Raw genomic sequence first — 15988 nt, forward strand, 5'->3', positions numbered from 1 at the left:
TCAATTCAAAATAATTTGTAATCTTGTTTATGAAGATTTTATTATTGAATGATGAGAGTTTTACTCTTATTTATTTGAATTTAAGTATGATAAATAACATATATATAAATAAGCATAGCATAGCATCCCAATTAAAATAGGTACGATTATAGAGATTAGTATTTCAATAATTGAATTTTTCATCGTCTTCTTCATCTTTTAAAAGTAAAATAAATTTCCTCATTTTTTAAATATACAACAGACAAAGACGATGATGGGTTTGAAAATTCAAAGAGCGCTTAAACATTCTACCATCTTAAAACGTTAAATAACAATAACAACAGTGACATCCATTGAAGAAATTGGGAATCCTGCTCTGCTTACCTTACTCATCCATATCTCCATTCCTTCATAAAATTTTATAGTCACCATCATATTGCTCATTCCTATTGGCTTGCTTTGATGGTAAACTGTTTCATTTCACCCACTTTGTTTCTTTGCTTCTATTTAAAGTCGCAGCTTTTTTCGACGCAGCTTGCTTAACCATGCAAATTTTCTTACAGTTCCAGTTTTGACACGAACACAAAATATTGGAAAGATTCACTGATCAAAGGAAATGTATATTTGTTTCCATTACCATCAGAATCAATCAATCATGGATTTGACTGTATAAATTGAATGCTGATTTATCAAAAAGAAAGACTACATCAAAAAGATGAAGAGTGGAGCAAAAGTCTTCAACAAAATTGTACAAGATCATTTACAATGAAGAAACCCATTTAAAGTAACCGCAGTAGGCTTAACGATTAGATACAGGTCCCTACAAAAAAAAAAAAAAAAAACAAGTATCTGCAATTATTTCACTTATTCTTTTGGTAAATCTAGTCATTATCCACCATTACTGGTACGCTGCGCAGCTGCTCAACAGACCTAAGTCCTAAACTTGTAAATCTTTACAGTGATGTGCCACAACAATCATAAAGATACTCGAGCAGAACTTTGAATACTTGGAGTTCAATTGAGCACACTACTCGAGCTTGACTCGATTAGTAAACTCGAAGTACTTGAAGCTCTATCACCATTACAAGTTTAAGTGAACTTCTTTATCCTCAAGCTTGAACCAAAGCTCAAATTCATAAACTATCATCATTACAGGTCTCTAAACCTTGGAATTGTATTTAAAAAGACACATTTTTTTAAAATAAGGTTTTTAGAGATCATTAAAAACTTTCAAATACCTCATTTATCAATCTATCAAATTAGCAAGCAGAAAGATTTTTCTTTTTAAGAGCTTCAAATATATTAAAATACTTTTCCTTCCAAACAATAAAAATTATAACTTCGCTTTAAAACACCTTATTTTGGGATGTGGGCAAGGATGAAGATAGATAAATCTGCTCGGCCCCCAACTATTAATTCCTATTAATTTCACTCTGCCCTCAAAAGTGTGATGTTTTGATGGGCATCTTTGGAGGAAATCAACCTGCAGTTGCTGAATTTTCTGACATAACTTAAATATACCAAAATTTTACACTCGTGGAGCTTCAGGTACCATCCTCCATTAAGCAAATAGCCAGGTTTAATATGCTGCCAGAGAAGACAGCACTCGTACTTGAGTCAAAATATTATCACAGTCCAGGTTTTAATGCACTAATTATTATACGAGTAACATACACTAATTTTCTAAAACAAAAAAAATACGAAGTGCAAGTTCATGTAATAAACACGATAGATCTCTAAAAACACCAACGTTCAATGGTATTTTATTTGTGGTTAGGTATTACAATTCGCAGGGCACGACAAAGAAAGTCCCCAACACTCCAAAATAATGTACAACAGCATGACCACCACCCGCAGAGCCATCCTCCATAGAGAACCAACACCTCTCCCCTTAATATGATACATCCTCTTAACAAGCATCCTATGGGGAATCCTACCATTGAAAACTTAAGAATTCAACAGAGGTAAATGGATGTTAATGGAGCGAGATAATCAATCCAGAACTCTTTGTAACTGCAATCTTTGAGTAGAACTTATGTGAAAGGCAACTCTGCTTCTGTAACTCTCTCACTTGTCTCCTTCAAAATTCCATTTCTCCTCTAAATTTTCTGAGAATTTCGATGACCAGATGGACTCGGTGCATTTCTTGAACCAATACTTGCTGTTCTTAGCAGCCTACGAAATTCTGAAAGGCTTATTTTACCATCTTTATCAATATCAGCCTCCTCAAGAAGTGGGTCAATGGAGCCTTTTAAGCCCGTGTGCTACAAGGTAATAAAGCAAAATCAATTAGAAGCAATTAGGCCAAAACTTTTTCAGCTACAAAGTGCATTAAACATGAAAGCAAGTAACCCAGGCTTGCCCTTAGACAAAGCACAGACAAGCCTCCCCAGTCCCAAACTCCTCTGTGATCTAGGTTTTGATTACAAGATCACTTGCATGATTGCAACGTGGGAAGGGGTCTTTCACATGAATATAAAGTGCAGCATATAATAAGTGTGATAGCAGCAGACAGAAGATGAAGGCAGGAATTATTCAATAGCTCCCACCTAAGAGATTCCACAGCCAAAACTAAATGAAACTGCTACTCCTTCAACCCCTGGAAAATCTTTTCTAATCTAATACATGTACTAGTACCATAAAGAATCATAACACTCATTTCTTCAATTATAGCCACCAGTGAGTTCAAAACCCATATTAATTATTGAAACCTGAAAGGACCACTTAGCATGTGTTTCATGCCAACCAAGATCAAATGCTTAAAACAAAAAATGAAGTCCTAGGAATTATGATGGTTGTATGTTCAGTGTAAAGAAATACTAACCATTCTTAGTTCTTCTGGTGTTATATATCCATCCTTATCAAGATCAAATTTCTCAAAAGCAGTTTGTGAACGCTGATGCCACTTCTCAGAATTGTGTTCCTCTAGTTGATGCACATGTAGAGCGGCAGCAACAAACTCAGAGAAATCAACAAGTCCATCTGTATTACTGTCAATCTGCATCAAACAGATAGACACCCCATTAGGTTCCAAAACACAGCAATGAAGCAGTGTTGCTGAGGGATTATTATTTCATTGAAAGTTCTAAAAGAACACTATAGCAAAGTTCTAAAAGAGCACTATAGCAGCTAAACCCCTTGGGATGGACACAGCATCACAAAGTTTGAAGGGTTATGCCACAACCTGTTATATTAAAAGCAATCATTTTCTTACTGGGGAAAAAAAAATCATCATCATCATCATTATCTACAAGACCAATGAATCCTGCACTACTCATTTCTAGCAGAAAATGTAACAAATGGCCAATCCATGGAAAGTGAGGACAGCATCTTTAACAAGTTGAAGGCTCATTTCCCCTCCATTATCTGTTGAGAAAAAGTTCTTCCTAGACAAGAAAGCATAAATCATGCTTACCGCTTGAAGAATCTCCAGGACACGGGAGTCCTTCAACTTCCAAGGAAGGTCTTTAGCAAGTGCCTGCATTGAAACCATCATTGTTAAAATAAAATAAAGGAACCATATATTTCATTCAAAAATAGAATATATGACATGAAATTATGGGTATAGATATCACGATAGAAATATTAAGGGACTAATGGGAAAAACAAAAATACCTGTCTCATCTCTTCAAGACTAATAGAACCATTTTTATCAACATCAATGGCGTCAAATTGATCCCGAAGATCAGCCAGCTCCCCATCATCAAGTGTGCTAGCCAACGCCTGCAAGCCATCAATTATTTGTAAAAAAAATTATACCTAAAGGAAGCATTTGTCTCTTGACCTAGAAGAATCCAACAATAAAGATGTCTGTTTTACCCTTAGAGCAAACTGTTTCAAACGACTGTACTTCACAAATCGTCGCATATTACTCAGAACAGATATGTCGATGGGAATTTCAGATGCATCTCCTCCTTCTCTGACCCATGGATGTGCTGCAAAATGGAACACCCTTTAGAGCCAAACTGGTCATGTATATTTGTAATACATCATAATTTATCAGCATTTATTTCTTCCCCTAGTAAGCAGTTGAACACATACATAGGGCCTGAGCAGCAGTAAGTCTGACCCGAGGATCCTTCACCAGTAACTTCTTTACAAAATCTTTGGCACTATTACTTATGCTTGGCCATGGTTTGCGGCGAAAATCAGGTTTATTCCTCAAGACCTGCAGACTTTAGACATTGGTAACTGAAGATAGTAAATATTAACAATGAAAATAAAATATGGTACCATGCTATCCAATTAAGAGAAATTCAAAACATCACAAGAGCACATAAGCAATTCAGTATATATAAAATATCACCAAAACATATTATACTATGGACATCAGTTTTCTGAATTTAAAATGTCATTAGCCCCTAAGCACGTGAAAACAATTATTCAGAAAACTGAGAACGTCACATAAAATAAAGGATGATAGAACTGTCTATTTTTTTTCCTTCAAATACACAAACTGAGAACTGGAGCATAAATGATTACAGCATTCACAAGACAAGCAGAAAAAGTGTAGATGTTGTGAAAAGGTTGTTTAGAGCAACATCACCCAAAAATATCTATAAAGCAAATCAAATTTTGCTACCAAGACGGTGGGACAACATATTGTAAGTTTGCAGCGATAGGCCGGCAGGAAAGAGAAATGGAACAAAAAAAAAAAAAAAGCAGCCAGTATCTTATTAAGATTGTACTACACCTCTTTAAATATACCATCCTCAGTCTTATCCCAAAAAGGGCGCCTCCCACATAGCAAAATGTATGTAATAACACCAATACTCCAGACATCAGATTCAGGTCCGGACCTGCGCTTTAATACTTCAGGGGCTACATAGTAGGCACTGCCAACAATGTCCTGAAACTTCTTGCCTGCACTAATTGTATCAGTGTGAGATATGGTTTCAGCTGTTTTTTAATGAAATGGTCTAAGTTTCACATGTTGGCAAGAGTACCAAAGTCTCTCAAGTGTATGAGAGAAGTGTAAATGTATGCATGTGTCTGTATATTTGTATGTCTCAACTCTCAAGTATATTAAATGAACAAACATCTATATATTACCCATGTTTATGTGGGGACAAGCTGTTATTGTGAGATAGTTACATAACAATTTAACCTCAAAAGCACAAGTAAGGCTTTTGTTAGGATTGAAACCCTAACAGAGAAGAATTAGAAGAATTTAGGAAGGAAGAAGAAGAAGTAGGGAGAGAGAAATAGAATCAGAAAAGAGAGAGAATTGTTATTTCTTGAGAAAGCATCAGAATGCCTTTACAATGAACTACAATAGAGTTTATAACTACTTGACAGCTATTTGACAACCATTTTCCCGCCAAATACAACTCATACAACTAACTACTTGACAGCTACTTGACAACTATTCTCCTGCCACTTATAAATCATTCAACTAACCCTTATTTTGCCTCAGTCTTCTTCTCTGATATGTAACAATACCTCCCCCATTAGAACTTTCTTGTCCCCAAGAAAGTGTAGCTTCTGGAAACTGGTTCACAATAAAAGAATAGTCTTCCCAAGTTGCATCTTCTACAGGAAGGTTCAACCACTTGATTAACCCCTGAAAAACATGGTGTTGATCTCTAGTAATGGTTCTAGTTTGAAGAACCTGTTCTGGAGCTTCTATCACAGCATCTTCATGCACTGTAGGTAATTCAGAAAGGGGAACAATATTGCTGTCCAATTTTTTCTTTAACATAGACACATGAAATACATGATGGATTGAAGAAGTAGGAGGTAGCTGAAGCTTATAGGCCATTGTCCCAATCTTAGCTAGGATTTGGAAAGGCCCATAATACTTAGGAGAAAGCTTCAAATTGTGTCTTAATGCCACAGAAGTTTGCCTGTAAGGCTGTAACTTCAAATAAACTCAATCTCCCACCATAAATTCTCTTTCAGACCTATGCTTATTAGCTTGCTGCACCATTCTATTCTGAGCCATCTGCAAATTCTCCTTAAGCAATTGATCCAGCTGCTGCCTCTGTTGTAAAAAATCCCCCACTGCTCCCACAGAGGGCAAGTCAGAAGGAAGGATTGGAAGGAAGGATGGTTTATAGCCATACAAAGCCTCAAAAGGTGACATCTTAATGGCACTATGGGAGGATGAATTATACCACCACTCTGCAAGTGAAAGCCAATTGCACCAAGTTGATGGCTTGAGATGAACCATGCATCGCAGATAAGCCTCTAGACACTGGTTAAGTCTCTCGGTCTGCCCATCTGATTGAGGATGATAGGCAGAGTTATAAGACAAAGTAGTGCCTATGCATTTGAACAACTCCTTCCAAAATAGGCTTGTAAAAACTTTGTCCCTATCACTGACAATAGTAAGTGGTGCTCTATGAAGTTTAAACACATTATCCAAGAACAATTTAGCTACTGCAGCAGAAGTATATGGATGAGCCAAAGGTATGAAGTGACCATACTTTGTGAATCTACACACTACCACTAGGATGGTGTCTTTCCCTTTCGACTTTGGTAAGTGGTCAATGAAGTCCATTGTAATGTGTTGCCATGCTTGAGTAGGAACAGGCAATGGCTGCAATAATCCTGGTGCAGCACAGTGTTCACTTTTGCATCGTGCACATGTGTCACATTGTTGAATCCATACCATGATATCCCTTAACATCCCAGGCCAGAAAAAATGTTTTTTTAGCCTCAAATAGGTCACATTTACTCCTGAGTGTACCCCCAGAGCACTATTATGGTATAATTCAATTAACTGCTTCCTCAAAGTTGTAGTAGAACCCACATATAACCTATCTTGAAAATAAAGAACACCATTCCTCAATTTAAACCCTGGATGAACATTATTGTCTAAAGATAGCTGCTGCACCAATTGAGTTGCTTTGCAATCTTTATCATAACTTTGAATGAGATTATTCATCCATGTAGGGGAAATAGAAGAGTGTATAGCACCACAAAAGGACTCCTATCTTGCTTGTCTCCTAGTTAGGGCATCAGCTGCCTTATTTTCAACCCCTCTTCTATATAAAATTTTATAATCAAGACCCAACAACTTAGAAATCCCCCTCTGCTGTAGATTAGTATGTAACCTATGCTCCAGCAAGTATTTGATGCTCTCATGGTCAATTTTTAATAAAGAACTGACCTTGCTCAAGATAATGCCTCCACTTAGAAATGGCAAAAGTAATTGCCAATAACTCCTTTTCATACATAGATAGGGACTGACTTCTAGGACCAAAAGCTTTGAAAATATAAGCTAGTTGATGGCCATTTTGTTGGAGAACAGCCCCTATACCCCAATTACTTGCATCAGTTTCAACAATGAAAGGAAGATTAAAATCTGGCAAGGCAAGTACTGGTGCTTCTGTCATGGCTCTTCTAAGAGTATCAAATGCCTCTTGAGCTTTCTCAGACCATTGAAATGAGTCTTTCTTAAGAAGATCAGTAAGAGGTTTGCTAATTATGCCATAGTTTTTCACAAACTTCCTGTAGTACCCCGTCAACCCCAAAAAACTCCTCAATTCTTTAATAGAAATTGGAGTTGGCTATTGCAGCATAGCCTGAATTTTTTTTTTATCAGTAGCGACACCTTTAGCAGTTATAATGTGCCCCAAATACTCTATTTCTGTTTGCCCAAAGGAACACTTGGATTGTTTAGCATAAAGCTGCTGCTCTTTCAAAATCTTAAAAACCTCCTCCAAATGCTGCAAATGAGATTCCCAATCCTTGCTAAAAATAAGAATGTCATCAAAAAATACCAACACAAATTTCCTTAAATGAGGTTGGAAGATCTGGTTCATTAAGACTTAGAATGTGGCTGGTGCATTTGTCAGTCCAAATGGCATGACATTGAATTCAAAGTGACCATGGTGAGTTCTAAATGCTGTCTTAGGGACATCTTGAGGCTCCATTCTGATCTGATGATAACCAGCCCTCAAATCAATCTTTGAAAAGTACTTGGCCCCATTTAATTCATCCAACAAGTCATCTATAATGGAGATAGGAAATTTGTCCTTAACAGTCTTCTCATTCAACCTTCTGTAGTCTATACAAAACCTCCATGTGACATCTTTTTTTTTTAACTAAAAGTACTGGCGATGAAAAAGGACTTGTACTTAGTTGGATTATTGAGGAAGCTAACATCTCTGAAACCAGCTTCTCAATTTTAGCCTTTTGATAATAGGGATACCTATATGGCCTAATATTAATTGGTTGTGTATTAGGTTGCAAAGGGATAGCATGGTTATGACTTCTGAATGGTGGCAGCTGCTGAGGTTCTTTAAAAACCTCCTGATATTTCTTTTACATAGACTACAGTCCCAAATCTGCTACTGCAGCTTCACCAAATGCCTCCTTTTTAGGTGCTGAAGATGATCCAACTTAAGACTCCACTATACAAAGTAAGGGAGATTGAAAATCCACTCTATTTCTTCCAAATAAGTGACATAACACAGCAGCCTTCCTTTTCCCCCTTTGCAATTTCAGTCCCTGTAAAACCACTTCCTTTCCTTCTTTCATAAAGGAAATCCTACAGGCTCTAAAATCAAAAAGCACTGGATTAAAGCTCCTAAGCCAATCCACTCCCAAAATCATATCAAAACTCCCCAATGCTAATATTCTAAAGTCAAATTGAAACTTATAGGACTGAATTTTCCACATAAACTGCTGACACTGATGACTGCACTTCAAATTTCTCCCATCAGCTACTGCTATTGTTGTAGCAGGTATATCCACTAACTCCAACTTAAGTTCCTCAGCCACTTTCTTGTCAATAAAACTACTATTGCTGCCACTATCAATTAAAATCACCATTTCTCTATTTTTATGGATCCCTAAAATTCTAATAGTTTCTGCCCCTTCACTCCCTTTTACTGCATGAACAGAAAGCATAAGTTCTCCTTGATCACCCACATCTTCCATTTCCTCTGCCACCTCATGCCAAACCTCCTCTCCATTCCCATCTTCTTGCTCTCCAACTTGCAAAGCTACTAATGTCTTAGTTTTACATTGATGGCTTGGAAAGTATTTGTCTCCACTTTTATAACAGGGTTTGGATTGGAATCTGGAGTTTGAGTTGTTCTGGATAGTAGATTTGGTAAGATTAGTATTAGAATTTTGGTTAACAAAAAAAGTACTTCCAATAGAAGTTGGTTTACTGTTAGTAGGAGCAGAATTTAGAGCTTCACTGGTCAAATCTAGATTTGGTGGTTTAGGGGGGTAAGGAAACAATTGATTAGGTTTGGAGTAGGAATTATATGGAGTGAAATTGGAAGTTACAGATCTTGGGTTGTAATTGAAGGTTTTATTGAAGGTTCTATTCTTTTTTGTATCCCATAACTGTTCTTGCAACCTAGCAATCTCTATTGCATCAACTAAAGTAGCTGGTTTCATCATTCTCACCATTAATCTAATTTCATCCTTAAGCCCTCCAATAAAGGCAGAAAGAAAATAAGCCTCTCCCAAATCTGGCATAACCCTTTCCATCCTTATCCTCAAATCCTCAAAGATATCTTGATATTCTTCTAAGGAATTTTCTTGCCTAAGCTTCATAAATTCTTCCACAATATCTTCCAACCCTTGTTCCCCAAATCTACGACAAATTCCCTTTTCAAACTCCTCCCAAGAATGGTTTTCCCCTCTATTCTAATTTTGGAACCAAACATCTGCCCTATCAACCAAAAACAAACTAGCAATTCCAATCCTTTGGTCCTTAGGTACTTTGTAAACCTCAAAATATTTCACACATTTCCGTAGCCAAACCCTAGGTTCCTTTCCCCCAAAAGTAACCAATTCAATTTTAGGCAAAAAAGGATTCATACCTTCATTGTTATAGCTATTTCCATAACTTTCTTGATCCTTCAATTGCTGATTAACAGGAGGAGTGGGTAACAGTCCCCTATCCTTGGCTTCTCTAATACTAGATCCCGCACCAACTTCCCCAGCAACATCTCCTATTCCTTTATCCTTGCTCAATTTGCTCATAAAGGCTCTCATATTCCCTCGCAATGCATCATTATCCCTAGCTGACTGATTAATTTGCTCCTGCATTCTCTATCTGATATGAGAAACTTCTCATCTTCTCCTCCAATTCTGCCAACTTAACCATCTCAGGACCTATTACAACAGATCTAGTCATTGTTGCGATCTACAACAATGAATTACCCACTCAATTTCCCCACCGTAAAGCTCTGATACCAAATGTTAGGATTGAAACCCAAACAGAGAAGAATTAGAAGAATTTAGGAAGGAAGAAGAAGAAGAAGGAGGGAGAGAGAAATAGAATCAGAAATGAGAGAGAATTGTTATTTCTTGAGAAAGCATAAGAATGCCTTTACAATGAACTATAATAGAGTTTATAACTACTTGACAGCTATTTGACAACCATTTTCCCGCCAAATACAACTCATACAACTAACTATTTGACAACTATTCTCCTTCCACTTACAACTTATTCAACTAATCCTTATTCTGCCTTAGTCTTCTTCTCGGATATGTAACAGCTTTTTGTTTCCCTTCGCTACCCACCAATATGAAAAAACAAAACCAATACCACCCTAAAAAATTTTTAAATTGTCTATAAGCAGATCTTCACACAAGAAATTACTACTCACCTGGTTTAATGAAGTCTGATAGGCCAAAATCTGTTGCCTTCAGAGGTGAGTTCTCCTTGGCTGACTTGAAAAGAAAATTCTACAGCAAGAAAAATAAGCAACCATCGTCAGAAAGCATGACTATAAATATGCCAAGCATCTTATCCACATTAATAAACTCTATTATACCTCTGGTTTCATGTCACGGTGTACCAAACCATGTAAATGGCACTCAGCTGCAACTTTGAGCATCTGTCGTACGACTACTGCTGCATCTTTCTCAGTATAACGACTATCCTTCCTGATTGAAGAAAATCAAACAGAGGCATATGAAATATTCTACTGAACAAGATAAAGCCAATATATATATATATATATATATATATATATATGCACACACAAATTTAACACCAAAAAAGAAATGTTAGAAAGGCACAACTCCAGCAAAGAATGGTAAACTTTCAGAAACAAAGATTCTTACTTTGCCAATATGCGGTCCAGCAATTCACCACCCTCACATAACCTGATAAACGACAGAGTAAAGAAGCCATAAAGTTAACCATGTATTAGGATGATAAAATAAATAAGAACATAACAAATGCAGATTAGAAAAAGAAAAAAAAAAAAAATTTTATAACTATGAAACTTACTCCATTACTATATATACATAAGAATCATCCTCAAATGCGTCATAAAACTGAACTACATTCTCATGACCAGCAAGTTCCCGCAATATCCTGACCTCCCTCTTAACATCCTCAACAGCAATAGGAAGAAGCATCTAGCATCAAAGCCAAGGATTAGCTTTAGAATAGCACAGAAACATTTACCTTGCAAATGATCCCTTAAAAAGAAAAATGAAGAGAATTTACAGTATTAAAAAACAAGAAGGTACTAAAGAACATAATTATAATTTTTCATGGACAAGCTTGAAAAGGAAAACTTCATTAAAGAGATATAGAAGAGTCAGGACATCATTTCTCAACAAAATATTCTTCTTGTCTTTTGATGAAGGCGAAAGAAAATACATGCCTTTAAAACATTTTCTCTGTCGCAGAAACAAATGATTACAGCTCCAAAAAATGTGATTGATTATTTAACCTCATTGAGGAAGATATGGTAAGGAAAACTCTTTAAATCAAAGTCCATAGTTTAAGAAGGAGTAAGAAAGGAAATGATGCTATTGATTAAACCAAACCAAATTCCCAGTGATCATTTAATAATATCAATACTCAAATGAGTTAAGCCCCTCAATATAGCCAAATCCCACTTAATTGGATACTATTAAGATACCGGTTAGCTCAATGACAATGAAGTGAGATGTTCTCATGGATGCAACAGTTTCTAAACAATGCACACAAGAATATATGGAAATAAAAGTGAGCATGGATACCCAACAAGAAAATCATCAATCTTCAAATCAATACAAAAGAAAACAGTAAAAACCACTTGATACTAGCTTGATGTTCAAGCAAAAAGGGATCATATTATAATCGCAAATTAAGAAAATGGGAATCTAACTACAAGAAAAGCAAAAGACCCTTCAAGGATCTTATGCACAATATTCATTATTCATTGTCCAAATCCATAATCGGATCCTTTAGCATCCAAAACATGATAGTAATCACAAAAATTATTCCTTTAGATTTCAGTTACACCCCATTAACCAGACAAAACCTACATTAAATTGAAATCCCAGTTCATTTACAACAGGGACATAAATGAATCTAAAAACCCATAACAACAGAGAATCATGAATACCCAATTTAGGTAATAAAATCCCCACCACCCCCCCCCCCCCAAAAAAAAAAAAAAAAAAAAGAATTGACAAACAAAAAAAATACCCAATTGACCAAAATAATCATAAAACAAAGAGAAGGAATACCTTATTTTTGTCAATCCTCTTGACTGCGACGCGATCTCCACTAGCTTTATCAGTGGCAACATAGGTGTAACCAAATTGGCCATGACCCAATAATTTTCCGATCACGTATCGCCTATCAAAATCCTTGGCATATCCAAAATCCGTGCGTTTACCACATGGGATCACCCCGCTCTGTCTCCTGGAAGTCTGCTTCTCTTTCACCTTATGCTGCTGCTGAGTTTGCAGTTGTCTACTCTTGCGAGTCTCATTTTTATTATTATTGTTGTTATCATTCTTTTGATCCGACGATCGTTTATTCGTGGTTCTTGATTGTGGCTTATTGGTGCTTCCCTTGCGGTGGCCAGCTATGGCGGTAGTGGTGCTGTTGCTGTTAGAACCACTGACTTTGATGGTGGAGAAGCAGACACCCATTTGATTCTAGCGATTATTAGCAAACCTTCATTAGATGTTTCGGAGAAACAATCATGAGAAATGTCATAGGCAATAGTCTTTGATGATATTTATATCAATATCTAATTCATAAGAGGATAGAAGATGGGATCTCTGGAGAGGAAGAGAAGGAGAAGAAAGGAGGAAGAAGAGAAGAAGGAGAGAGGCGGTGATGGTGTTGGAGGCGGTCAAAAGAGACTTTCTTCTTTTTTTTTTTTTTTCTTTTAATTACTTTACACTGAATTTTGAACATAATTATTTCTCTATAATTTTAAATTAGAATTATAATATTTTTATATTTTAATTTTCTTTATTATATAATCATGAGTTTTAGAATTTATAAAGTAGTTTTCAAAAAAAAATATAAAGTAAAAAATTTTCATTTAAAAATTATTAATTTTATTTAAATAAATTAGAGTTTTTATTTTAATACTTTTAGTTAAAATTGTAAATAAAATAACGAAATAAGTTAGTAATATTATTTTAAATTTATTTAATGGGGTAAAATATAATTTATAAAGATTATATAACAAATGAAATTTAAAAATTAAGTATATTATAATATAAATTTAAAATTATAAGGAACTATTACTAATTATGATAAAGCTTTAGGAGCACAAAGTAATTAATTTTTTTTTTCCTTCTTGTTTTTCACTTTTGACATGAAAGGAAAGAGAAAGAAACAATGGGAAAATTGGGTTGCTTCCCAGTTGCATAAATTAACTCCGTTTCCCATTTTCTGGACGGAAATGGTAACGGAAAATAAACGTTAATTAGTTAATTTTGTTATTATTATGATGGTGGATATATCTTTTTTTTTTTTTTTTCAAACGCTGAACACTAACTAAAAAAACTGTAAGTTACTGTTAGGCATACACTGGCTCCCAATGCCTTTTTACTGTTTTACAATTATTTTTTTCTAATAGTAAAAAAAAAATTCTTTTATGAGATTAGGATATGAGAGTTGATAATTGTATATATGTGAGAATGACCATTTATATTTATAATACGTTATTATTATTATTATCAATTTAAAATTGTGAAATAAATATCTCATAAAAATTTAACTAAAAAAACTAATTAATATTTTAATTCTATTTAATATTAGATAATATAAATATATAATAATAAGTTTTTTTTTTATGACTGATTTTATCATTAAAGTGGACATTTGGAAGAATACGAGAAGCCTATATTGGCTAAAAAGAAAGAAGATTGTCGATTAACTAAGAAATTATGTATTTATGTGATTTAAAAAAAAAGAAAAAGAAATTATATATTTTGTGTGGAATATAGTAGCAGGGTATGGATCACTCCTAGATGTAAAGATGACATTCAAACCCTCTAACTAAACACAAATCAAAGACTTTGACTTTGACTTTGACTTTGGTGACAACAAATATATAAAAATTTATTTAAATATTAAATTTCAATTAAAACTTTTAATTAATTGTAGCACAAAACCAATTTTCTATAAATTGATAGTATAAAATAAAAATTTTGAATAGATAAACAAAATGTATAAGACAAACGAGCTTAAAGAGAAATAATAAAAAATTAAGACTATTTATTTTATCAAAATATTTTTTTATATATTTTTCAATATTTGAGATATTTAAAAAAATTTATAAATGAAAAATATATTTCTTATCAAAGAAAAAAATTAAGTTATTTTTAAGGAAAAATTTATATTTTTTAAAAGAAAAAATTATTTTTTATATTTTAAATTTTAACAATTTTATTAAAATATAAATATAATTATATATATATATATATATATATATATATATATATATATATCATTAACTTAACATTATAACAAAATAATGAAAAATATTTTGATAAAAAAATTTTATAAAAAAATAAAAAATATTTTTTATATATAAATTATTTTTCATGAAACAAATATATTTTTAAAGTTGAATTATATTATTATATATAATTATGTTTAGTGCTTTAATAATATATTTTATAAATAGTTATTAAAATTAAATTTAATATGTACTATTTAAAAAAAATTATATTTTTAATTGAAATTTTATATTTAAATAAAAGTTTAGAAGAAAGTTCATAAAAATTTAAGCATAATTCATAGAGAAAATTTTATATTTTTCAATAGAAAATATTATAAAATAAAAAATAATTTAATAGTTTATTTAAATCGATATGAATGGGTCGGTTTTAATAATGATGACCAAACCATAAGAAAACTAATAAAAAAAAAACAAAACGGAAGGTGAAAGATGGAAGAACATGGCACCGCCTTAAGAAAATGGGCTGCTTACTTAGTAGTGAGATCTTAATATATCTTTCTCACTTTTAAAATTAAACACTTAGAGCATGAAATATTTATGAGAGATTCAAATATTAATTAAAGAGACTCTAATATAATTTTAAAAAGAATAAGCTAAATTTAATTCACTAAAAAAACTAATTTAATGAGGAAGAAATGCCCAAAAGCACAAAAAAGACATGTTATTGATAAAGAAAAAAAAAAGTATGAATACAATAATTGAAAACGTATTGGATTCTATTATACATATTTAGAGCATGCAAGTTAGATATATAGTAAGAGTAGTATTTCAAAAGATAAATAATTTTATTTTAAGAATATATATCAGATTTTCATTCATAATGCAGCAAGTAATAATGTTGTTTCCTCCACCAGACAAAAGAAAAAGAAAGGAGAAAAGTTGCCACTACTTTGGATAATTGGATGTAAGAATTGTTCGATTTTTAATTTAAAATTTAAAACAAAAAGAAAAATTTTTTGGCTCAGGAAAGTTTGTTTCCTATTTTTTTGAGACTAATTTCATTGTTATTTTTTAATGTTACTTGCTTGTTACTTTTAAGGATTAGTGGCCTAATATATCTGATTAGTAAATTAAAACTATGAATTTTTTAGTCGTTGAGAAACACATATTTTTTCTATTCATGAATCACCCATTATCATCACGTACTCTCCACTAAATCCCATCTAACATTTAATCTTGTTTTCTTCTATATCTCACTAATTGATTGTTATAAATTCATTTTATATTTATTTATTTATTTATTATATTTTTCAGCATTTTTTTTTACTCTATCGAAGGAAGCAATTTTTCTGTCTGATATTTTTTGGTATATTGATAAAAAA

At 33.3% G+C, this 15988-nt stretch overlaps 1 protein-coding gene across 1 annotated transcript; it reads right to left on the reverse strand.

Annotated features, from left to right (window-relative positions):
* Positions 1-1710: 1710 nt before the first annotated feature.
* On the reverse strand, positions 1711-13060 carry LOC110642834 (calcium-dependent protein kinase 28). The gene is made up of 12 exons (XM_021795012.2): positions 12424-13060; positions 11189-11319; positions 11020-11061; positions 10728-10839; positions 10560-10638; positions 4673-4842; positions 4021-4147; positions 3799-3914; positions 3595-3702; positions 3395-3457; positions 2804-2977; positions 1711-2243 (listed from the first exon to the last, which is right to left on the reverse strand). The coding sequence occupies exons 1-12, from the start codon at positions 12832-12834 to the stop codon at positions 2079-2081; spliced, it is 1698 nt and encodes a 565-aa protein (XP_021650704.2). The 5' UTR covers positions 12835-13060; the 3' UTR covers positions 1711-2078.
* Between the last annotated feature and the right edge of the window lie 2928 nt (positions 13061-15988).

Source organism: Hevea brasiliensis, chromosome 16 (genome assembly GCF_030052815.1).
Source record: "Hevea brasiliensis isolate MT/VB/25A 57/8 chromosome 16, ASM3005281v1, whole genome shotgun sequence".
Taxonomy (NCBI): Eukaryota; Viridiplantae; Streptophyta; class Magnoliopsida; order Malpighiales; family Euphorbiaceae; genus Hevea; species Hevea brasiliensis.

Bases quoted from the DNA above. Each gene is read 5' to 3' on its own strand.
- LOC110642834 (XM_021795012.2), bottom strand. From the start codon at position 12,834: ATGGGTGTCTGCTTCTCCACCATCAAAGTCAGTGGTTCTAACAGCAAC. The intron at 3,915-4,020 runs GTATGTGTTCAA...TCCATTTTGCAG, and splicing joins TACTGCTGCTCAGGCCCTAT to CACATCCATGGGTCAGAGAA. The intron at 2,978-3,394 runs GTAAGCATGATT...TGTTTGATGCAG, and splicing joins TCCTGGAGATTCTTCAAGCG to ATTGACAGTAATACAGATGG.